The sequence below is a fragment of the Phascolarctos cinereus genome, unplaced genomic scaffold (genome assembly GCF_003287225.1).
Source record: "Phascolarctos cinereus isolate Bilbo 61053 unplaced genomic scaffold, phaCin_HiC Scaffold_8;HRSCAF=390, whole genome shotgun sequence".
NCBI lineage: Eukaryota > Metazoa > Chordata > Mammalia > Diprotodontia > Phascolarctidae > Phascolarctos > Phascolarctos cinereus.
This window is the reverse complement of record NW_027556291.1, coordinates 53,715,582-53,741,164: the sequence shown is the minus strand read 5'-3', so window position 1 is coordinate 53,741,164 and position 25,583 is coordinate 53,715,582. Positions and strand designations below refer to the sequence as shown.

The 25,583-nt window shown below is 49.6% G+C and overlaps 1 protein-coding gene across 4 annotated transcripts in view; it reads right to left on the bottom strand.

Moving 5' to 3' along the window:
- SEPTIN6 (septin 6) overlaps nucleotides 1-25,583 on the bottom strand; it is a 59,045-nt gene that overhangs the window by 14,119 nt on the left and 19,343 nt on the right. For all 4 annotated transcript variants that reach the window (XM_020975117.2, XM_020975115.2, XM_078147927.1 and 1 more), the window contains exons 3-9: nucleotides 15,348-15,543; nucleotides 13,946-14,132; nucleotides 12,879-13,040; nucleotides 6,032-6,128; nucleotides 4,481-4,649; nucleotides 2,829-2,961; nucleotides 1,346-1,530 (exon numbers count right to left, since the gene is read on the bottom strand). In XM_020975117.2, the coding sequence (XP_020830776.1) occupies nucleotides 1,346-1,530; nucleotides 2,829-2,961; nucleotides 4,481-4,649; nucleotides 6,032-6,128; nucleotides 12,879-13,040; nucleotides 13,946-14,132; nucleotides 15,348-15,543 (1,129 nt within the window). The remainder of the gene's footprint in view (nucleotides 1-1,345; nucleotides 1,531-2,828; nucleotides 2,962-4,480; nucleotides 4,650-6,031; nucleotides 6,129-12,878; nucleotides 13,041-13,945; nucleotides 14,133-15,347; nucleotides 15,544-25,583) is intronic.

Below are 25,583 nucleotides of genomic sequence, written 5' to 3'. Positions count from 1 at the left end.
TCCATCCCATGGGGCCTTTTCCAATATGTCCCCCATCTCCCTGGTCTCCTCTGGGGGGCTGAATGAACACAGTCAAAAACACCTTTTCCTTCTTCTGACTTTGGGAGAAAGGGCTGAGAATGCTTTCGTCTCACCCAGCTGGAAGTCAGCAAAGGAAGCACAATTAGGCTCTCCTTCTGCTAGCTTGCCAACTCTGATGATATGTACATCAGCCTCTCAAAAGTTGAAAAAGTCTTCCCCCCAACTTGGGGTCAAGTTCTAGACCAGGCAAATAAGCTACAGTAGCCAGGGGGCCTATAATGGAACCAGCTACTGAGGGGCAGATGAGGGGCATGGAAGGATGGGAGCAATGGGGAGCCTGGGGCATGGAAGGGTGGGAGCAATGGGGAGGCTGGGGCATGGAAAGGGAGGGGCAATGGGGAGGCTGGGGCATGGAAGGGGAGGGGCAATGGGGAGGCTGGGGCATAGAAGGGGAGGGGTAATGGGGAGGCTGGGGCATAGAAGGGGAGGGGTAATGGGGAGGCTGGGGCATGGAAGGGTGGGAGCAATGGGGAGGCTGGGGCATAGAAGGGGAGGGGTAATGGGGAGGCTGGGGCATAGAAGGGGAGGGGTAATGGGGAGGCTGGGGCATGGAAGGGTGGGAGCAATGGGGAGGCTGGGGCATGGAAGGGGAGGGGCAATAGGGAGGCTGGGGCATAGAAGGGGAGGGGCAATGGGGAGGCAGGGGCATCGAGGGGGAACCCAGCAGTGCTTGCTTGGGTAAGCTGCTCCATTCACTGTTAAGCTGTGTTGGCCACAGCTGCTGATAGCAGCATCTGGATGAGAGTTTAGTTAAACAGCAAGCATGGGCCAAAGCCTAAAGTTGGGTATAGAAGAATTACAGTTGACCTAGATGCTGAGCTCACCCTAACTCCCAGGCAATATGCTTCCCATTTTGGTCTCCTCTTTCTCTCTCTCCCACTGCCTTTTGCTTTTCCTTCTGGCCCCTCCTGGTCTTTTCTCCTCTTGTGTTCTCTCTCTCCTTTTTCTTTCCCTTACCCTGCCAGCTGCAGTCACTGAAAGGGCCAACCCTCCCGGACAGGCAGAGCCCCTGGGGCCCCATTTCCCCATGCCCTCCAGGCCTCCACCCCAGAAAACCTCGAAGCACCAAGGCTATCCCAATACCAGGCCCGATCTTCAGTAAGTTCAGGGTAAGAGCCCCAACTTTCCTGTGAGAATTCGGGGGAGTTGCACAGACAAGATTCCCAACAGCAAAGTCCCTCCCGCAAAGGCCTATTCATACCTGAAGCTGCCCTGGGGGGAGCAGGAGGAGGAAGCTAACCCCAAACCCCAATTGGCCACTTACTTCTTCTTCTCCTTGTCTCTTTTGAGAGTCTGGGAGCTCCCTGCCTGCTGTCCCTGGGACAGCTCAGCAGCTGACTTCCTCTGTTTAAAGGCATTCATTTCTTCATCCAGAGTCTTCTTTTTGTCCTCCAGCTTCTTCTTCTCCTCTTGGTGTATCTTCTTCAGACGGTCAAATTTCTCATGCAGCTGTAAACAAAAGAATGAGGGACAATAAGCAATTTTATTTTTAAAAAAAATCTGCACAAACAAAATCAATGAAGCTCAGACAAGAAAGGAACCTGTCAACTGGCAGAGGGGGGAAATCTGCATCAAATATTTCTGATGAAGGTCTCATAGCCAAGAAATTTAGGGAGCTGATACAAATCTGTAATGCCAAGAGGCAACAAGGCAGTTGGGTGAAACTCAGATAGAAAGAGGGACCATAAGGATCCCTGCCAGTGCAAGCAACTTAGAAAACCACACATTAATACTATGTCCTATTGTATTTTTATTTATTTTGCTGAATATTTATTTTGTTAAATATTTCCCAATCTGGTTCCCTTCCCCCTCAGCTCAGGAGTGTTGCTGGCCAGGATGTGGACACCAGCTGAAAGTCTGACACTACTGTAGTAGATAGAGCTAATCTTGGCCCACAGGGACACCAGGGTTCAAGTCCTATCTCTTACATGTGCTGGCTGTGTGACCCTGTGCAGGTCACTTAATCTCTCAGTGCCTAGACTAGATATTGCAGAGAAGGGGCCAATCTGAATTGGTAGAATGATTTTCTCATTTGGGAGTTTCCTAGACCAGTGAAATCCAGGTCTACTGCCTATCCCTATAAAAGACCAATTTTCTAAAGCAGAATTGCAAAGTATTAACAATCACATGATGAATGCCCCAAATTCCTAATAAGGCACTGTACTGGATATACAAAGACCAAAACTGGAAATCCATGGAATGAAAAGCCAGGGGAGATTGGGCAGAACAATCTATAAAGTAGCTACTTCTTTGCCCCTGGTTTCACAAAAAGAAGGAGAAGAATGTAGATTACAGTTTCTTAACCTTGGGTCCATTACCTTGTTTATAAAATATACTTTGACAACTATCTTTTCATATAATTGGTTTCTTTTGTAATCCTTTCTATCTCATCTTAACATGTTTAAAAACATGATTCTAAGAAGGAATCCAGAGGCTTCACTAGACTGCCCAAGGGGCCTAGAACATACAAAAGGCTAAGAAATCCTGATATGAGACTGTCCCTGACTGTGTGAAGCCACATCAGGACCTTGAACTTTCAAAATTGAGAAAACAATCAGGCCTGTGCAGACCTTGAGGGCTGAGGGCCCAACGACCCTATGGTCTTATCTATCCAGGCAAAGAACACATGTGCCGGACAGCAGCTGCTGTCCTCAATGTCCTCTGGGGATGAAGGGATCTCATCAAAGCCCCTGGCTTTTTCCTTCCCTTCACTGTTAGAGGTAAGCCAGGGCTGGGCCTCAAGTTACCTCTTTCTCGGCTTCTTTGAGCTCTGCTTCTTTCTCTTTGACTCTTTGGACAAACATTTGCCTCATTTCCTCTTCCTTTCTCTGTAGCTCTCCCAGGAACTCATTCCTCTTGGCTTCGTAGGTCTCCTGCAAACTATAGAGAAGACCAATTCATCAGCCCATTCCTCCAGATGGCTTGTTTGGCAGAAGCAAAAAATAAAGGTCCCTGATGATAATATCTGGTTCTTACTGGCTCCTCAGAGGCTCTATCCCACCCCCAGTTCTGTAGGTGATGGACACACTGGGTCACAACGCTGCAGCCAGACCACCTACTTGAGCATGGGGAGTGCCAAGATCCCAGCCCCCTCTGACCCCTACCTGCCCACTCTCTTAGAGGGCTAAATCACCCTTCTTTTCAAGCTAGGCCTTACGTGCTCCCTTGTCCCACAAAGTATCTCTTGGACCTGCCCGGTGATGCTAGGAAGGCTTTTTATCCCACAATGAGAAATAAAGGGTGGCTATCAGATGTTTTCAACTTTGGGCAAAGGTGGGGGGAGGGCTGGATGCCAATGGACAAGAGCGCTGTTTCCAGATTCAGAGGATTCAGGGTCAGAACCACCTCTGACACTTACTTTGTGACATCGGCTAGTCACTTCACTTGAGCTAAAAGCTCCAGCTCTAGCTAGAGCTTTGATCTGTGTGACTGTGGATATGACCTTTCATCCCTTTGGGCCTCAGTTTCCTCCCCTGTATAAAGGAGGTGGGGTGGGTGAGCTAGGGGGTCTCTGAGGTCCCTTCCTGTCAGGGCTGTGCTTGGGCTGGCTCAAATTGGCTCTCAGAGTTGAAAGGCAAATCTTCACTGTGAGCATTTATATCTCAGAAATTACCCAGTGCTACAGATGAGGGATGGATTTTTTTTTTTGTGGTTTGTCTAGACCGGAGCTATCAAACAGGCAGTCCCTGGGCCACAGCACTCCCCAGTGCAGCCAGAACCAGATTCAAATATGACTGGGAAATATTTAATAACTAATAAACAAAAATACAATGAAACAGAGATAACACTACATTTTAAAACTAAGTCAATATGGGCGCGGGGGAGGGTAGGGATTCCTATGTATGCATTAATGGCCTCCATTTCTATTTGAATCTGACACTGTTCTAGACTTAATAAAGCGATGGAAAAAAATGTTAATGTGAAGATTACACTTAAAAGTGTGTCCTGTGCATATTTTTCCCCCAGAGAATCGATTGTTAAACATTTACCAGCAAACCCCTGCTTCCAGCTCTACACCTAGGATCTTTGGTGTGACTTTGGACAATTCACTTCATCTCCCTGGGCCTCAGTTTCCTTTTCGGTAAAATGAAGGGGTCTAGGACACCAGAGGTTAAGAACTTCTGCTTATAAAAGCCAACCTTCTAGAATGCTTTTGACTAAAGTTAATCTGACGCCCTCTGGTGGCAGCCAAGGCGCAAACGTTGCTAGATTTTCTGCAGGCTGATTCTCTCATAGGCTTTAGTTCTTTCCCCCTAACAGCAAGCTTCATGAATGGGCCCCAAAGCCTTCCTCACCCTCAGCTAACCACATGGAGAAGCTAGCTAGTGTATTTTGCCAGAGGGGCATGCCTGGAGTCCCAGGTCTCCCTCTGGCCCAGGCTACTTGGCCCAGGCCGTACCTAAAAGGTTTGTTGTCTGGGTCGGTGTCCTGGAAGCCCATCTCCTCCAGTTTGCAGCGACGGTAAAGCTCGTAGTGCCGGCTGTGGGTCTGCTCCCGGAGGTCCTCCATGTTGACTCGGATCAGCATCTCCCGCAGCTTCACAAAATCACAGTGGGCCTCATTCTCGACTGCACAGTTAGCACGGCCCAGTTTGGAAAAAGGAAGAGCCCAGCAATGGAAATCAAAGGAATTTATGTTAGTGAATCTCATCACAACAATTAATAACAGGCCTCATTTCTAATTTTCCATTGTGTTCACCAAAGCTAAAAGCCCAGCACATCAGAATGAGGAGAGAGCCCAGAGGTCATGTCCTCTAACCCTAGGGCCCTTTTAGAGAAAGGGAAACCCAAGAAGTCAAGATGACCCCAAGGTGGCAGGCAGCCAAGGCTGGAGCCCAGGGCATCTCACTTCTAATTCAGTGTTCTTCATAGCACACTTTGCAGATCTGACTTCACAACTGCAACTTTTTAATATGAAGAATGAAAATGAAAATTCCAAGCCCCCAAATCTTTAATACTGCACTGTCTAATAAGTGCTACAGCAGAATCTCTACTAGGCAAAACCCAAGTAACCTTAACCATTTAATCCTACTCTGAGACCAATCATAAGAAAACAAGGTGATGCCTGGGGCTAAAGCAGAAGGAGAAACTTGCAGGGAATGGTCTAGAAATGAGGGGTCCTTAACCTCTGTGGTGGTCATGGACCCTTTTGGCCTGAGTCTGGTGAAGCCGATGGTCCCTTGTTTCCCCATGATTGATGGAAATGCCAAATTTGCAGTTAGAGGTTAGTGAAAATGAAGACCTGACTTTCTCCCCATCCAAATTCATGGACCCCTTGAAATCCATCTACAAAGCCCTGGTTTTCTTAACCAGGCTCTGATCCCCAATTGGCCTGGTCTCCTGAACCTTCCCCATCACCATCTCCAGGCATGGGCAGGGATCAGAATCCTCAGCCAGGAGATATTGAGTCATGCTCACTAGACTCTGCTTACTGAGGTGGAGAAGTAAGTGGACTCAAGCATTTTAGGGAGATTTCTTAAAAACCAAAGGGGCAAAAGATCCTTACTTAACCAGAAAACCAAGCTGCTAGCTACTGCCTAGCTCTCTGGGGCACCAGTTGGAAGAGGAGTGGGCAGCCAGGATGGACGGGAGTGCTGTGACTTGATGACAAGGAATGGAGAAGGAAAGCCAGTGTAGATGGCTCCTTCATTCTAACACTTGCCCTACAGATTCCCCGACACAGTGCTGTGCCCTATGGGTACTGCCCTGCAGACTCCCTCTCACCCTGCACAATGCCCCATGGGTACTGCCCTGCAGACTCCCTCTCACCCTGCACGGTGCCCCATGGGTACTGCCCTGCAGACTCCCTCACTCACCCTGCACAGTGCGCCATGGGTACTGCCCTGCAGACTCCCTCTCACCCTGCATGGTGCCCCATGGGTACTGCCCTGCAGACTCCCTCACTCACCCTGCACAGTGCCCCATGGGTACTGCCCTGCAGATTCACTCACCCTGCACAATGCCCCATGGGTACTGGCGGGCCTTCACCATCTTGTTGCCAATCTTCAGTTCTTCTGTGCTGCCAACAACTGCAAATGGCAGGTGGCCCTGGAATGGAATGCACGTGCATTCAGGAACACAGGGAAGGCAAAGGGAAGCTGCTGCTGATTTCAATATCCCTGTCACCAGAATGAGTCACTGACTTTTGTGCATCATTACTGTGCTCACTCAGGCTCTGCCCCTGAAGGCCTACGAGCGAAGACAGTGCCCACACAGAGGACAGAGGGATACAAAGGGCAAACAAATCCACATGGTGGGACAGAAGGGACCACTCAGCTTTCCTCTAACAAGCTTTATGAGATGCCTCCAAGGCACTGTGCCAGGCGCTGGGGCTAACAGAGTCAAAGCATTTAAAAGATAGTGCCAGCCCTCAAGAAGCTTCCATTTTATAAGGCAGGAAATACTTCTTTCCAAGGGGAAATGCCCTCCTTCGCTTCACTGCAGAGATGGTGGACTATGGCTGAGGAACACCAGGCACACTAGCAGACCCAGACAATGAGCTGGTTGCTTTGGCTAACCTGCTTTTTCCCTCTTTCTCCTGTAATCTTCGTTATGAAGGAGGGTCCAAATGCAAGGGGGGATGAGAAAGGATATTTTTGGAAATGGAGGTGATATAATAAGAAAAGGCAACAATAACGATTTTTAAAAGAAGAACCCATTAAAAACAAGAAAAGAAGGGTCGTTGTCCATTCCTGTGGGATGTAGCTTCTTGTCACGCCTTCCAGCCCACTGGCTCCTGTCCCCAGCCTTTCTTCTGGCCTGCAGTAAGCTAAGCAAGGACTCCGGAGTCCTGGGCTTTGTTTGGCTATGTGATGCCAGCCATCGAGCTTGGCAGCAGCCTCCCTTGCCAGCCTGGGAAAGTGTAGGGATTCATCAGCAGATAAAGTCTGGAGCTTCCCCCGATCCCCGGAGGAATGTTTTCACGCCACTGAAGATGCTCCTCTCCCAGGACCTGGCTCTGCCCCCTCCCTGGCCCTCTGGCCCATCCGCCTCTACCCTAGTCCAGGGCAGTGTCCCCCAGCGATAGGCACAGCACACAGAGACACAGAGCCGCTTTAGCAGGCTCGGAAGGGGGAAGGAGCAGCAATTTCACCTGAGCTGTTTTATCTTTGGGGAGAAGGTGAAGCCATGATGGGAGACTCAGTCTGGGGCTCTGTGACCACTGGTATAGGTATCTAAGCCAGGCCATCCCTGGGGGCTATATAAGTCCCAAAGGTCTCCAGGCCCCATCACGATAGGTAAGACTGGGTAGGGCGCAGAGGCTGACGGGCTGCAACACAGCCTGTCTGGGCCTTTCCTGGATGTCATCACCACCCTGCCTCATCAGCAAGAGGGACATGGAGGAATAAAAGTGAAAATTGGGAGCCATTCCCTTGTGCTCAAAAGCTCCCAAATCCCAGGAACATAATGAAGGCAGGAAGACTCAAGGCTCCCTGGAGGGAGTTCTGTTCATTTCAAAGTGGCTTCGTGATTGCCAGTGTCAGGGTCACTCCAGCCTCCTCTCTCGAGTGTGGCATTTCATGCCTGCAACTCCCTCCCCACCAAGGCTGCTTTGGAAATGTCACAAGACTTCCCAGGGCAAACTCCCTTTAAATTGGCTTCAGAGTCTGTTCTAATAATACTTCCTATGGTGTTTGCTCACTTCAAAATGCTTTCACATCTCAGACCTTATTCCATCCTAACACATGCTGGTGAGTCAGGCTGGGCCAGTATTCTTTGTTAACTCTAATTTGATAGTTGGGGAAACTGAGGCACAGAGGAGTTGAGTGGCTTCCCAAACCACAATGCCAAGTGAATAGAGCACTGGCCCTGAAGTCAGGAAGACCTAAGTTCAAATCCAGCCTCAGACCAAACACTTGACACATACTAGCTGTGTGACCTGGGCAAGTCACTTAACCCCAATTGCCTAAGCAAAACAGAAAAAAGAAAGAAAGAAAGAAAGGCACAAATCACAAAGCCAGTATCCTTTGTTAATCCCATTTGATATTTGGGGCAACTGAAGCACAGAGGAGTTGAGTGACTGCCCAAATCACCACGCCAGGTAGTGTCAAAGCAAAGAGGAAAAGCCAGTCTGCCAACTCCCAGCCCAATGGCTTTTCATTGCTTGGTTTTCCTCTCCTGTCCCATGATGCCCCAGCAGTCAACCACAGCACTGCTTTCTTTTTCCATGACAGAGGGGCCCTAGAACAAGAGGTCCCTGGGTTCTGCCCTCAGAGGCTGTGCACACTGACTGTTGCCTGCTCCAATGACCATCATGCCCTTGCCCAGAGGTTCGAACACTGGCACTGGGGAGCACTTGGCAGAACCCAGCTGCCCCATGTCCCCAGGGCAGCAGAGAGGATGCAGTTGGCCCAGCTGCTCTCCCCACTGAGGGGATAGCAGCATCTGATCTGCCTCCCAGCTAAATGACATCTGATGAAAGTCAGCTAACTGTGCAGGGTAGGAAATGCAGAAGAGCCCTGGCCCTGACCCTCTTTCCCTCTGTTTGAGAGAGCTGCCTATCCAAAAACAAGCCCCAGCATCATGTAGGGCAGAGTGGAACAGGGACACACACACACACACACACACACACACACCCATACAACTCCTCCCAAACATACACACACACCACCCCACTTGGGAGACTGGAATCTTGGTTCCATTCTTCCAACAGGAAGAATCTTCTAGGTTCCTATGAATTGGTTCACATCTCTATAGGCCCAGGCATCAAGACATTACCAACTCAGGGGGAAATTTACAATCACTCAAGGGACAGAGGAGATCACCTCCCAAAAAGATTATTTTGACTGCACAAAATTAAATAGCTTTTACACAAACAAAATCAGTAGAACTAAATAAGAAGAGAAATCTGACTGGGGAAAATTTTTTCATATAAAATCTCTCATAAAGGTCTGATAGCCACCGGCCCTGGAGTCAGGAGGACCCAAGTTCAAATCCGGCCTCAGATACTTATTAGCTATGTGACCCTGGGCAATTCATTTAACCCTGACTGCCTCCCCCCCCCAAAAAAAAATAGAAATGAAGGTTTGCTAGCCAAAATATATAGGGAATTAACAAACATTTATAAGATCAACAGAGGCAACATCGCATAGTGGGTAGAGAGCCAGCCTCAGAGTCAGGAAGACCTGGGTTCGAGTGTTATTTCTGATATATACTGTGTGACCCTGGACAAATCACTTAACCTCTCCCTGGCCCCAGGATGCTCTCTAAGACTGTGGTTGCAGAGAAGGAAGGTACCAACTTGCCCTGGTGAAGGGAGTTTCCTCATCTGAGAGGCCCCTATATGAAAGCAATCCCAGCTCTAGTTCTATCCCTATCTATCCTTATAAAAGAGCAAGAGCCATTCCCCAATAGCTAAGTGATCAAAGGTTAAGAACAGCAGCAGTAAGACATTCTTTATAAATCAAGTGACTGACTGAAAGGCAAAACAAGACAAAAAGCAATCAGCAAGTCACACGGCCTGCCTTCAAGCAGCACTGTACCAATGCCTCCCAAAGACTGGTGATCGCCTCTCATCTCACAGATCTCCACCAAAAGAAACCGTCAAACTCTTCTATTTTCAGTTGAAAACCTTTCCCAATCTGTTTGCACTCTACCTTTCCAAAATAATTTCCCATGATGCCCCCTCATGCACCTTGAAGCCCAGCCAAGTTTGTCTCCTTGCTGTTCTTTGTCCACAATATTTTATCTCCTGCCTCTGTACCTTTGCCTAGGCTGTGCCCTATACCTGGACTTCACAACCTCCTTTCCTCCTACTCAAAATTCCTAGCTGCAGTCAAGGCTCAGCTCAGGCAACACCTTAAGAAGTCTTTTATGATACCGCTAAGTACTGTTTTCTTGGTCCTCAACTTCTATTGTATTTATCTGTTTACTATCTCCCTGTCTCCTCCTCTCCCAGGAGACTATAAGCTCCTTGATATAACCGCATCCACACTAATAGGCCCTAATAACTTTGCCAACACAACAGAACCAACCCTAGCACTCACTTTGGGGGATGAGGATAACCTTACATCTCCAGGCTTTCTGGATTAGTGAGGGCCACAGGACCCGTCACAGTGTCCCAAGGGGCAAGCTTTGGCCCACTGATAATCCGCCTGGTAGCACGGGACAGTCAGTCACTTTCTAATCCCACTATGTGAGTTCATTCTTTCCTGGACCAACCTTGCTTCTGATACTCTTGCACCACTTTGGTGCAATGGAGGCTTCCAGGACCCTCCTTCTGCTGTTCTGAAAGACTACTCAGACTGGACTTGGCTTTCTCTCAATTCAGCTATTAGCTCCCATAAGCCCTGTCCATTAGGAGCTCCCTCCATTCAAACAACGTTCTGCTGAGGCCACGGAGAAGCTCTCTCCCCATCCGTCTCTCTCGTTAGTCACTGGTCATTTCCAGGAAACGCAGGTCTTGTCTATGGAAATTATGCCACTGAGCCATTGTGCATTTAGACTTGTGGGCTCCTCGCTCTCACCTCAAACAGGGAGCCAAGGCGAAGGTAAGTTAGACAGAACACAAGTATTCTCTTCCCTGAGGGAGCAGGAGGCTCCCAGGGAAGCCTTGGGAAGGGGCCTCAACGGGATCCAGTGTCCCAAAGATACTGGGGCTTCTTGCTCTTGGCCAGTGCTAGACTGACTCTATGACCCTGAATTCAGGTTCTCCTTCAATATCCCATGAAGCCCTTCTAGTCCTGATCACAGCTGAGCTTTGTTTTATTCCATAAGCCTCCAATCAAGAGGGAGGGAGGGATGCCACCGCTATCACAATCTGTTCTCTAACCACCAGGCAATACTACCCCCTGACTGGGTGCTGGACAGCACAGAATGAGCCAGAACCAAGAGCCCCACTGGGAGACTGTACCAATGGACTGGGGCGTAGCAATCGCTCAACCAGCATTCACTTCTGAAGTGCCTACTATGTGCCAAGAGGGCCAGCCAAACTCAGAGACACTCAATCCTCCGCCCTGCTCGTTTGTTGGCCGCCTCGCCAGCCCTGCCGTGAACACATGGACAAAAGGAACAGCGGACCACTGTCTCAAAAGGGCTTTTATTACCAGGTCTTTCCTGAACTTGGATCCACAAGCCCATGATGTCATTAGGAAAACTGATGCCTCTCAGGAGAGGGAGAGAAAGCCTTTCCCTAAACAGACCTCTTCTGGAAGCCATTAGCTCCGCCAAGGCCCAACACTGGGGATTGTGTTGGGGCCTGATGAACTGGTGGGCTCTCTGCCGTGTACATTACTCATTCCTCCGGAAAGGAGGGAGGCATCTGGCAAACTCTGGGCTTCATTCATATTTCCTCTAAAGTAAAACAAAACCTTAGGCAGGAGGAAAGAAGAGAAAGGAAAACATGGCTCCCCAGCCAGAAGGCGGCCCTGTGCACCCCAAGTTTCATTCTGTGCTCCCTCCCATGTCAGGCCTGGACCCTTTGTGATCTGAGGTGGGAGCATGCCGGGGCTCCCCAAGCCAGCTGCCTGACCCACAGACTGCAATCTCCTTGTGCCTTGGGTTGTAGTTGCTTCCCCAGCAAGGCCCCTGTTCTGCTGGGGTTAAACAGAGTAGGTGGCAAAAGGGGTGGAAGGAGAAGACTGGCCTCCCTGCTCCAGATTCTTCCCAGCGTCTGCCTTTCCCCATCCCTAACTCTCTTGCTTGTGTCTTGAGAAGTTGGCCTAATAACCGGCTTGGGGACCCAGTGACTTTGTCCCAGGGTGCTGAAATGGGGGCATTCCAGTCACTACCATAATGCTACAGCCGTCTCCTGGTGCCTGGTAGTCTTGTGCTGCTATATAGTAATATATATAATATAATAGTAATCACCCCGAGCCTGCCAGAGCCCCCTCACTATGACACCCTCTGATATCGACAGAGGCCGGCCTGGTCTGTCTAGCCCCAAGCCCAGGGTGACTGGACGTGAGATCGCTGGCTATCTCCACTCCCCAGCCCAGGTTTCCTTCTCCCATCTGCCCCCATTTAAAAAGTCCCATCCCACGTCACTATTAAGATCGCCCCCCTGGCTACTCAGACATGGTGTGGAGGGCCCTCAGTGGCCAAGCTAAATAAGGGCCAGCCCTTAGGACGCCAAAAGAGCACAATTACCCAGGCTTTGCAGTGACTTTAGCCAAATAACCCTATCTAGCAACTGTTTTTGCAACAGATTAAAATATTCCCAGCTACGATTCTGTATGGAGCTAACAGATGTGACCAGGGTCTATGAATGATCAAAACAACGCCTGGAGCCGGAAGGGACCACAGAAGCCACCTACTTCAACCCCCTCATTTGTACACAGGAGGAAACTGAGGCCCAGAGAGGCAAAGTGGGTGTCTGGGGTCATACACCTAGTAAGTGTCTCAGGCAGGATTTGAACCCAGATCTTCCTGACTCCAAGCCTACCCCCCTTTCCACAGCACTACTTTTGTTCAGTCATTTCAGTCATGTCCAACTCTTTGTGACCCCGTTTGGGGTTTTCTTAGAAGAGATACTGGAGTGATTTGCCATTTCCTTCTCCAGTTCATTTTACAGATGAGGAAACTGAGGCAAATGGGGTTAAGTGACTTGCCCAGGGTCACACAGTGTCTGAGGCTGGATTCGAACTCAAAAAGATATTTTCCTGACTCCAGGCCCAGCACTCTGTCCACTGCAGCACCACCTAGCTGCCTCTCCTATTGTCAGCCTAACCTGCTGGACTGCTTTTGTGTTAGCCACAATCCCTGAACTCAGATTGCCAAGAACTGCCTGGCTGCTCCTGCAATATGATGGTTCAACTGCAGTTTTCCCTTCTGGAGCTGAACCTCAGGGCTCTGACTCACGTTCATGGTCCCGTTGAGCTCAGCCACCGACTCATCATCAGTAGGGAACTGGTAGATTTGTACTCCATTGCTCACCAGCTCGCTTGTGATTTTGATTTTGAACTTGGTTAGTTCACTCTTGGCAATAGCATCTGATTTGGCAATGATGGGGATGATGTTGACCTGTGGGAAAGAAAGTGATGAGAAGCCACTCCATGGTCAGTGGAGCTTCGGGAAGCCCTAAGTTCTAAGCGATTGAGGCAAGAAGCTCAAGTCAGATCTATGAGTTATATGAGGAGAGCAGGCCCTTGGTTGGGATAACGGAAAGCAGATAGCAATTCCTGGAGAAGAGACAAAGGCTAGAGGGGCTGGAAGATGGCAGGTGCCAAGGGTCACAGAGGAAAGATGGGGCCTCTACCTCCCTCTCTCCCTTCCAGGACAATGGGGACTGGGCTCGGGTGGGAGTCAACACCTACCAAACAGGGATTTTCATCAAAGGGGACCTTCGGTGGCTAGCGAGCTAGGCCCAACCGTCCAGGATAGAAAGAATGGCCACACTTTGAGTGTGGTGATGTGTGGGTGACGGTGTAGTGCCCCTCCCCAATCCACCCCCACCTATTCTCTGGTGCTTAAGGCAAATCCTTTCCTTCCAGTGTTAGAGAGGAGGCTCAAATGTGTCCTCCTTCCCCCAAAGAGAGGGCCCTCCCTGACTGACATTCATCCCCATGTGGAAATGAACGAGCAGAGCCTTCCCTGACAGCGAGCGGTCATAGGGGAGGAGAGAGGAGGGAGCCTGGGTCCACTGACAGATGCTTTGCTTCCAGGGCCCAGCCAGCCATCACCTTATGCATGGGTGTTCCTGGCCCCTGAAGGACCCAGCCTCACAAGTGGCAAAGCAAGTCAAAGGTCAAGTCCCACTGGCAGGGAGTGGGTGAGGGGCATTATCTTGCTAGATGAGGGGTGGCTGGCTATGGGGGACATGAGGGCCAGACAAAGCTCAGAGAAGCTGCCAAGGCCCTTTGTCTAGAAGGAGCCTCACGTGGTTGACCTGTGGCCAGTTGAGTGCCCAGCTGCTTCTGGCCCACTACCTTGCTGTCCAGCTTTTTCATGGTCACCAGGTCCAGAGACTTCAGGGAGTGGCCCGTGGGGGCAATGAAATACAAGCAGACATGGATGCGGGAGTCGTGATAGCTGTGTAGTACCCTTCGGATCTTCAGCTCCTCCTGCAGGTATGCCTCGAACTGGGCATCAATGAACTCCACAATGGGCTTGTAGCTAGAAGGGAAGAAGAGAAAACGTGGCCCCCGGGGGGGACAACAATGACCTCAGAGAGGCCCCTTCCCAATCTTCTTGATGACAGCTAGCGTTGCATAGTGCCAGAAGACTCGAAAAGTCCTTTGGAACCTCATTTGATCCTTACAACAGTCCTGTGAGGTCGGTGCTATCAATATCCCCACTTTATAGATGGGGAAAATCAGGGCCAAGAGCCCTTAAGTGACTTGTCTAGGGTTACAGAGCTAGTGTTTGAGGTAAGACTTGAACTCAGTTCTTCCAGACTCCACTATACCACCTGTATCAGATCTTCCGCACTCCTAAAGCCACCTATATCAGCTTAGTTTCCATGCCTCCCAAACAGACCAATGACCTTCCAGTCAAATTATTCCAGTCTTCTCACTGGTGGCTACAATGTGCAGGATCATTTGTATTTCTGGGTTTTTGCTCATAGGCTCCTAGATCTAGAGGGACGGGACCTCATGGGCCATCTTGTCCAACCCCACCCTCCCCATTTTACAGGTGAGGAAACCAAGGCTGAGAGAGATACGGTGATTTCCCTGGGCTCATGTAGCTACTAAGGATCAAAGGTAGGATTCGAATCCAAGTCTTCCTGGATCCAAGTCCAGCACGAGAAAGAAGGGGAAGATAGGTGGTGTCTGATCTGCAGAAGCACTTCTAAAAATGGTGCCTTTTCTTTCCTCTCATACTCCCTTGGGAGGAACACAAAAGGAAAGGAAAGAAACAGGAAGAGAAGAGAAAGTGTTTCCTGTTCCAGCAGCCTCTCCATTATTCATATGTGTATGTGGAAGGGGTAGGGGGCAGATAGAGCACATAATCCCAAACCCCCACTAAAACAAAAATCTCTTCTATGTAGCTTTGGAATGCACTCCCCCCTTCCTAATTGGAGGGGGATTCAGGATATTAAAATGTACATGACCTGGGGCAGGGGATATAGAGAGGGAAAAGAACAGGCCTGGGTTTGAATAGTGTGGGGAAAGAATCCTTGCTGGGATGACACAGGTCTGGGGGAAAGATGGAAGAGGACATGAGGAAGCCAGGAGTGGGGCCAGGATGGACAGCAAAGGAACAGGCCATGGTGACCAGGGAGACCCAGATGGCCCGCTGGCTCACTCCCCAAGGCGGCCCTGTCCTGCCTTTAGGGCAGAAACCTTCCTAGGCCCGGCCAGGCCCTGCACAGCCCCTCCTCCTCCTCACCTGTCCTCCTTGTTGATCTGGTCTCCAAAGCCCACGGTGCTCACCACAGTGAGCTTCAGGCCCACGTTACTCTCCTGGAGGTCATAGGTATTGGAACGGAGCTGGACGCCGGGCAGGTAGTGGGTGGTTGTCTCGCCTTCCAACTTGGTGTTGAACAGCGTGTCCATGAGGGTGGACTTGCCCACACCTGTCTCCCCTGAAAAATCAAAAGGCCCAGGGGCCTTCCATTACCGCCATAGCCCCTTCATGACCTCCTTACCCCCAGCTCTGAAGACAGCAGTGTTCTGCAGTCTCCCTCCAGCCCCCACATTACCACCTCCTAGCTTCCTTCAGATCCCAGCTAAAATCCCACCTTCTACAGGAAGCCTTCCCAGATTTCCCTTGGCACAAGGGCCTTCCCTCTACTGGCCAGCTGGCCAATTTATCCCGTATAGGGCTTGTTGGTGAATACCTCTTTGCTTGTCTTCCACAGTGGATTGTGAGCTCTTTGAGGACAGGGCTTACCTTTTGCCTTTTCTCCTATTCCTAGCACTTAGCAGAGCATGTGCTTCATAATGCTTACTAACTAAAGCAGTGACATCAAGCTCAAACCGAGAGGGAGGGCCCCCAAAGCATACGTAAGCATCCCAGATGGCAACACTTTTATTTTTGTTGTTCAGTTGTTTCAGTGTGCTCTTTGTGACCCTACTTAGGGTTTTCTTGGCTAAGATACTGGGGTGATTTGCCATTTCCTCCTCTAGCTTATTTTACAGATAAGGAAACTGAGGCAAACAGGGTGAAGTGACTTGTCTAGGGTCACACAGCTAGTAAATGTCTGAGGCCAAATGTGAACTCAGGTCTTCCTGACTCTCTGCCCAAAGCTCTATCTACGACACCACCTAGCTGCCTCAATGGCAGCATACTGACAGCTTTAAGGTATAATGTTATCTGTGTTTTATTGTATTTTTTTTTGTTTTGTTAAATATTCCCCAATTACATTTTAATCTGGTTGGGATGCAATGGGAGTATTGGGTGCCCCACAAAGCCACGATGGTGTTTGACACGTCTGGATTAAAGTGATCTTCCTAAAATACAGAACTGACCATGTGTCTGTTCCTCTTCTCCACTTAAAAACCTTCACTAGGGGGCAGCTAGGTGGTGCAGGGGATAGAGCACCAGCCCTGGAGTCAGGAGGACCTGAGTTCAAATCTGGTCTCAGACACATAACATTTACTAGCTGTGTGACCCTGAGCAAGTCACTAAACCCCATTGCCTAGCCAAACCCCCCCCCAAAAAAAACAAACAAAAAAAATCTTCACTAGCTCTCCATTGACTTGAGGGTAAAGTACAAACTCCTCCAACTGCAATTAAGCCTCCTAATCTGGTTCCCACCTACTTTTCCAGCCTTATTTCATAGAAATTCCCTTCACAAGCTAGCCACAGCTGTCACAGTGGCCTGTGAGCTATTCCAACCTTGAAGCATCACGGGCCTGCACATTAAGCTCTTCCCTCACTGATGTATCCATAGCCTCAAATTTTTCTCTCTCAATCTCTCTCCCCCTCCTCCCCTCCCTCTCCTTCTCTTCTCCTTTCTTCTCTCTCCTTTTTCCCTCTCTGTGTGTCTCTCTCCCTCTCCTCTTTTCTTCTCCCTCCCTCTCTGTGTCTCTCCCTCTTCTCTTTCCTTTTCTCTCCTTTCTCTCTCTCCCCATCTCTTTTTCTCTCCTAACCTTGGCTCCTCCCTCTAGCGGGCTCCCCCCCCTCCTCTTCTCTCTCCCTTTCTCCCTCTCCCTTTTTTTCTCTCCCGCCTCCCACCCCTCCCTCTCTGGCTCCACCCTCCTCTCCTTTCCCTTCTCTTAGAGGTGTACATGTTATATGCCCAAGTACAATATAAACTCCTTAAGGGCAGACTACTTTATTCTTTCTCTTTGCATCCCCACTGCCCAAACACACTAATAAATGTCTAATAAATGCTTCTTGAATTGAATTAGAAGGCGTCTTTTGAGATTCTTAAGCCATCCAACCCTCTCATTTTACAGAAGAGGGGACTGAGGTCCCAGAGGCATGAAGTATTGACTTAATAATGTTGTTCTTATCTCAAGTGATGCTCAAGGCAGCTGGGTGGCTCAGTGGATAGAGTACTTGGCCTGGAGTCAGGAAGATCTGAGTTCAAATGTGGGCCCAAGACACTAGTTGACCTTGGGCAAGTCATTTGACCTCTGTCTGCCTTAGTCTTCGTAATTATAAAATGCACATAATAATATTACCTACCTCGTGGGATTGTTGTGAGGCTCAAATGAGATCATGTTGGTAACGTTAGCGCCTGGCACATAGCAGGTACTTAATAAATGTATATTCCCTTTTCTCATTCCCTAAGGTCTTGCTGCTAGTGGGTTCTAGTGGCAAGCTAGGAGCCTGGCGTCCTTTCTGCTCCACCCCAGTGCCTGGCCCTCCTGATCAAGTCAGAGGACGTCCATGACAGCAGGTTGACTGTGCAGGCCCTCTGTGCTCCCCTGCTTGTTTCTAACCTTCACCTTTGAGGAATTTCATTGCCATGCTTTTTGCTTCTGGGAAAGGGGAGACAATTAGCCGTTGTGAATAACCCAATAATACCATTACCAAATTGTATAGCAGAAATGCAAACGCATTTCAATTTTGCAAGTCATTTTCTGTCCATCAACAAGCATTTATCAAGTGCTTGCTACGTGCCAGACACTGTGCTAAGCCATAGAGATACAAAAAAAGGCCACAAAAAGCCCCCAGTCCCTGCCTGCAAGGAGCTTACATTCTAATGTTGAGAGGGAGGGAAGGAAAGTAGGCGGGAGTGCAGTGGGACAATCTTTGGATAGCTGGGGCAGAGGAGGGCGTAGCTGCCAAGCACGAGGGTCTTTCAGCAACGGGAGGAAATGGACATGAGAGCTACTGGAGAGGATGATAAGCTGAGATGGGCACTCCTGCCACCCCTCCTTCTAGGCCAGGGTACCGGAGATCCAGGCACCATCCTTAGACAAGGGATGCTGACTTAGATAAATGCCATTTGAATTGTTTTCCCATGAATGGAACCTCTACTCTTCCTTCGCCTACTGCCCTCAGGCCCAGTGGTGAACCCTGGGAGGTGGCTGCCTGGAGCTAGGGGGCAACACATTGCTGTGCAAGACGCTATGTAGAGAATTTTCTTTACCCTTCAAATACAAAGTTAGGGATCACTAGGTGGAGCTGCAGTGGATAGCGTACCCCGGGCCTGGATTCTGGAAGACTCATCTTTCTGAGTTCAAATCTGGCTTCAGACACTTCCTAGCTGTGTGACCCTGGGCAAGTCATTTTACCCTGTTTGTCTCAGTTTCCTCATCTGTAAAATGAGCTGGAGAAGGAAATGGCAAAACCACTCCAGCATCTTTACCAAGAAAACCCCAAATGGGTCTATGAGGAGTCGGATGTGACTGAAACGACTCAGTAACAACACAAGAGATTATCAGCCAGTCCTGGGTATGGATGAGTCTGTGTGTACACATGTGTACACATGTGCACACATGAGAGAGGAAGAAAAGAGAAGAGAAAAGAAGAGAAGGGAAGGGAAGGAAAAAGAGGTAAAGAAAGACAGAGTCCTTGAACTGGTTCACACCTCCTCCTCCCCCATTTCATGCTGGAGCCTGGCAGCCAGGCGCAGGAGGCTGGCCTTCCCATCCTCTCTGAAGCCCCATGTCCTTCCTCCTCCACCCCCACCTGGCCCCCTCCTGTCCCACTGGGCCAGGCTGCTAATGTGCTTAGCAGACAGGGTGCGTAGGAACGATGCCAGGCAGATCTTGTTTCCAGCCTGGATCTGCAAAAGCCATTAGCAGAAAAAACCCACCAACACCAGCCGTTTTTTTCCCCCTCCAGAGCAAAGGAAAGTATCTGGCCCCTGGAAAAGCTTGTGGAGGGCCACCTGCCTAGTATATCTGAGAGGTGGCAGACTTGGCTGGCTGGCTGGAATGAGTCACCCCCAAAACTGGGAGAGGAGGAAGTCGGCCCAGCCAGTTAAGTGGGGACCAGGGCCCCTAAGCAGCAGATCACATTTCCTGTACCAAAAGCACGGCCTCACCCAACATTGTTTTTTTCTGACTTGTTATTACCTGTGGGTTTTAAGACCTAAAGGAGTATGGGCCAGCCTCCCTACCACCTTATGTGAAATACATTGCCCATTCCACCCACACCAGAAATCCAATAGCCACAGCCATAGAGGGATGTTGTACCAGCTCAGGTTTTCCTAAGCAAGCACCACGCTTCTGGAGGACTTGCTCCCCATCACCCATGGCTCTTGATCTTGTATCCCTTCTGTGTGTTTCTGAAGATTCACAGAATCTCTGAGCAGGAAGGGGTCTCAGATGCTCCGACCTGACCAAGAATCCACCCGTACCCAAACATACCCACACACCCACACACCACAGACACATACCCACCACACAGACATACATACACACCACAGACACACACACACCCACCACACATAACACAGACATACATACACACCACAGACACACACACACCCACCACACATAACACAGACATAGACACATACACATACCACAGACACACACACACAACAGACACACACAGACACACACACCCTACAGACATACCCACACACCCACCACACAGACATACACACATGCCAGACACACACACCATAGACACACACACACCACACATACCACAGACATAGACACATACACATACCACAGACACACACCCCTACCCCCACCACAGACACACCCACACCCACCACAGACACACCCACCTACCATAGACATACATACACACAACACAGACATACATCCCCCATAGACACACCCACACACCCACCAGACATACACAACAGACACACACATACACACCATAGACACACACACATACCCCACACATACCACAGACATAGACACATACACATACCACAGACACACCCACCCCCACCACAGACACCCCCACCCCCACCACAGACACATCCACACCCCATAGACATACCCACCTACCATAGACACACATACACACAACACAGACACACACACCCCACAGACACACCCACCACACAGACATACACACATACCACAGACACACACACACATCATAGACACACACACACACCTCCACCCCCACCACAGACACACCCACCCCCACCACAGACACACCCACCTACCATAGATACACATACACACAACACAGACACACACACCCCACAGACACACCCACACACCCACCACACAGACATACACACATGCCACAGACACACACCATAGACACATACACACACACCACAGACATAGACACATACACATACCACAGACAGACACATACCCCCACCCCCACCAGACACACCCACCTACCATAGACACACATACACACAACACAGACACACACATCCCACAGACACACCCACACACCCACCATAGACATACACACATACCATAGACACACACACACCATAGACACACACACACACCACACATACCACATAGACACATACACATACCAGACACACCCCCACCAGACACATCCACACCCCATAGACACACCCACCTACCATAGACACACATATACACAACACAGACACACACACCCCACAGACACACCCACCACACAGACATACACACATACCACAGACACACACACACACCACACATACACATACCACAGACAGACACACCCCCCCACCCCCACCACAGACACCCCACCCCCACCACAGACACACCCACCTACCATAGATACACATACACATAACACAGACACACACACCCCACAGACACACCCACACACCCACCACACACATACACACATACCATAGACACACACACACCATAGACACACACACACACACCACACATACCACATAGACACATACACATACCACAGACACACACACCCACACCCACCACAAACACACCCACCTACCATAGACACACACACAACACAGACACACACACCCCACAGACACACCCACACACCCACCAGACATACACACACACCACAGACACACACATACACACCATAGACATACACACACCCCACACATACCACAGACATAGACACGTACACATACCACAGACACACACCCCCACCACAGACACCCCACCCCCACCACAGACACATCCACACCCCACAGACACACCCACCTACCACAGATACACATACACGCGACACAGACACACACAGACACGCACACCAAACACACACACACACACACACACGTCCTTCACAAACGATTTTCCCGTTGCTTGGGCCGACTCCTCTTTTCCCCACATCGAGGTACCCACATCGAGCCCAAATCTGGTCTTGGCACCGGATGCCTGTTACTCCTCCAGTCTGCCCTTTGGAGTCATGTAGAATAAGTGAGAGGCAACATGATCTGGAGGACAGATTGTTGGACTTAGAGCCAAGAAGGCCTGGGTTTAAGTCCTACCTTTGATGGATTGTGTGACTCTAAGGAAATAATTTCACCTCTTTTAAAACTCAGTTTCCTCTTCTGTCAAATAAAGAGAATGGATTAATGACTTGCCCAGGGTCACACAGCCAGCAAGTATCTGAGGCCAGATTTGAACTCAGGAAGATTAGTCTCATTGACTCCAGCCCTGCTGCACTCTATCCACTGCAGCGCCACCTAGCTGCCTTTAACTTTGCATTTGAAGGGGAGAGAAAATACTGATACTAGCTCTAGCTCTAAATTGATCACCCTTTGATAAATCTAAACTCTCTCTCATAGTATAGCCCTTCATGATACATTTGAAAGGAGCCATCACGTTTCCTCCCAAGGCTTCTCTTCTGCAGACTAAACACCTCCAGTGTCTTCCATCACTTCTCATGTATTTGACATTGGAGCCGTCCCAACATATGGATGCTATAAATCTGAGTCCTGCTCAGGGTATGGGAGACAAACAGAGCAGCTCCTCTGTCTCTGGGAGGTTTCGGCTTGGCTTTCCATGCTCTGGACTGTATGTACCTTCTCTCTGCTTCACACGTGCATCTTGCATTATGGGCAAAGACCCAGAGACTCTGACTTTCCTATTAGATGGAGAAGGTACCCAGAATGAGAGGGCCCCAGGAGTCAGTAAAATACCTCCTTAGAGTGGGAGATTCTGAAGAATTGTAACCAAGCCCCCTACCCCCACTAGACTTATGTTCTCCCTGCCTTCTTCCTTTCCCTTCTCCTTTTTTCCCTTTCTCTATTCCCCCTCCCTCCACCTTGCCAGGGCTAGAGAAGTTGTTCTCAGCTTCTGATCAGTATGAGAGTAAAACATCCATGGAATCCCAGAAGCTCTGAGATGGATGGGCCCCCTCTCCCCCTATGGCCATGTGATCTAGGGCATCCCAGAGCAAAAAGGCCCTCAATGGTATCTTGGACAAGATGACATCCAAACTCTGCTTGGATACCTCCAGGAAGGGGGAACTCACTACCTTCCTGCCTCTGTTATTTATGACCCCCAGTGGAACAAGTCACTTAATCTCTCTCTGAGCCTCAGTTTCCTCATCTGTGAGATAAGGGAATCAGATCGTGTGATCCCTATGGCCTCTGGGGCCAAGCAGAACCAATGTAATCTTTCTTTCACAAGGTGGCTCACCAAACGCTCCAAGACAGTGATGACATCTTCACTCTCAATGTTCCCAGTAAGGCTTCTCTTCCCCAAGTTCAACACCCCTTTTACCTTTCACCGTTCCCCATGGGTCATGATGTCAAGGCCCTTCACCATTCTGGTCACCCTCTTCTGGATATTCTTCAGCTTATCAATGCCCTTCCTAAAATGTGCTGTCCAGAACTTAATACTCCAGGTGTGGTTTGACTGGGACAGAGGAAGGCAAGACAACCAGATACCATGTCTCCCTGTTGTAGCCTAAGCTCAAAACAGCCTTAGTTTTTTTTGACTGCCATATTCCAGTTGATAGACATCGTTTATAGTACACTAGGACTCCCAGATCTTTCCCAGACAAACTGCTGTCTAACCTTGCCTTCACCATCTTATACTTGTGAAGTGACTGTTTGTGACTCGAGTGTGAGACTTTGTTTTGGGAAGACTAGATCTGTAATTTCATTGGTATAGGGAATTCCCTTTGCTAATGCACACAGGCATCTGCTCTGCAACTTCTCGTCCTAGAAAGCCGCCTAGGGCACTGAAAGAGTTAAGTGGTGAGTGCCCAGGGTCACACGGCCAGGATGGGTCAGAAGGCTTCCTGACTCTAAGGCCTGGTGCCTCTACCCATGATACCACACTGCCTCTAAGACTTTATACAAATCCTTAGTAAACGGCAGTTTTTATGACGCTCAGCCCAACCTTTGAGCCTGTCCAGATCTTCTGAGATCCTGAATCTGTCAGCCTGTGGTATTAACCAGGCCTCTCCACAGTGAGTAGCCCTCATTAACCCCTACAGTTCCATGTCACCTTGGGCAAGTCACTCACTGCTCTGGGCCTCATTTCCTCCCTCCTTCCTCCCTCATTTTATGAATGGGTCGGATTAGATGAGTTCAAAGGCTCTTTCTTCCCCAGCCCGCTCCAGATCTCACAATGTAGCCCTTTGCCCTGTTTCCAATCAGTCCTCTTCCCTCTGACTGGGGCTCGACCAACATTCCTTCCCAGCTAAAATGCCGGTTAAATCCTTGCAAAAAGTCCTGGACTATTTCACCAGACTTTTGTCTTGTCAAGTCTGGCTTAAAAGAGCAGATAACCTGATGGGTCTTAGAGCTCAGTTTCCCTCTGGTGCACTGGACGGGATGGGACCTGATTTGGAAAAGAGCCTCGGTGCCTCTGGTGACCCAGGCGGACCCCCAGAACCAGAGAACAGCAAAGGTGGCAGGGACCTCATGGCCCACTGAGGTCCAACCCCTTCCTTTAATGTAGGAGGAAACTGAGGCACAGAGAGAGGAAAGGTCTTCTTTGAGACCTCTCTCTGAGGCCATCTGGTCCAACCTCCTCATTTGATAGATGAGGAAACTGAGGCCCAGAGGTTAACTGACTTGCTCAAAGTTAAATAGTAGGAATCCTTGATCATTTTACAGATGAGGAAACTGAGGCCCAAAGGTTAACTGACTTGCTCAAAGTTAAATAGTAGGAATCCTTGATCATTTTACAGATGAGGAAACTGAGGCCCAAAGGTTAACTGACTTGCTCAAAGTTAGATAGTAGGAATCCTTGATCATTTTACAGATGAGGAAACTGAGGCCTATGAGACTAAGACCCGGCCTTCACACAGCTCACAGCTGGCGACAGTCTGAGAGGGACTTCAAGCCAAGGGCTCCTGACCCGGAGGCCAGCACTGTTCCCCTCCAGGAAGTTACGACCACATGTATCTGTGGCCCCAAATATTCATCCCTTTATGGCCACCCCAGTGCTGAGCCTCTAATTTTAGCCAGCTCGTTCCTGGACCAGAGGTAGCCAATCCTGTGCTGGGTTTCCCCCTTGATGTCTTTGCCAGCGTGGGAGAGTCTGCCAGGCTTTGCAGTATGGAGGAGCCAGGGGCCATGAGGAGTCCCAGCAGGCCTTTAGCGGAGGAGTGACAAGAAGGACAAGGACGGCAGCTCCCACTGGCACAGCACCACCAGGCTGGCACTAACGGATACGACACGCACATTTACAGATGATTATGATACGGAATGATCGGTGGGGATCGTGTAAGTACAAGCAAAATAAGCATTTGGGGGGTGATCGGGGAAGACTTCATGGAGCAGGTGGCATAAAGCAGGGTCCCAAGGGAACAGAGGAGGTACAGATGCCAGGCACAGGAGCAGCAGAAGCAAAGGCATGGTGGTGGGACAACATGGAGAGGTGATGGAATGTCAGTAAGCCAGTTTGGCTGGAGTTCTGCTCATGGAGGAGAGGAGTGGGAAGGGAGGAGGGAAACGTGCATTTATTGACTGCCTATTATGTGCCAGGCGTTGCGTTAAGCCCTTAACAAGCATGATCTTACTTGGTCTTCACAGCAACCCTTTGAGGTAGGTGCTGCTATTATCCCCATTTTATAGGTGAGGAAACTAAGAAACAAAGTGATTTGCCCAAGGTCATACAGCTGGTAAGTGTCTGAGGCCACATGGGAACAACACAGGTGTTCCTGACTCCAAGCCCAGTGCTCCATCCACTGTGCCACCCAGCTGCCACTAAAGGATTATAAGAATTAATACTCAGAATGTAGGCTGGTACCAGATGGTGGAGGGCCTTGAATGCCAAATAAGGATCTGGTAGGCAACAGGCTTGGAAGAGAGAAGGGACACGGTCAGCCTGACGAATAAGGGAGAGAAATAGT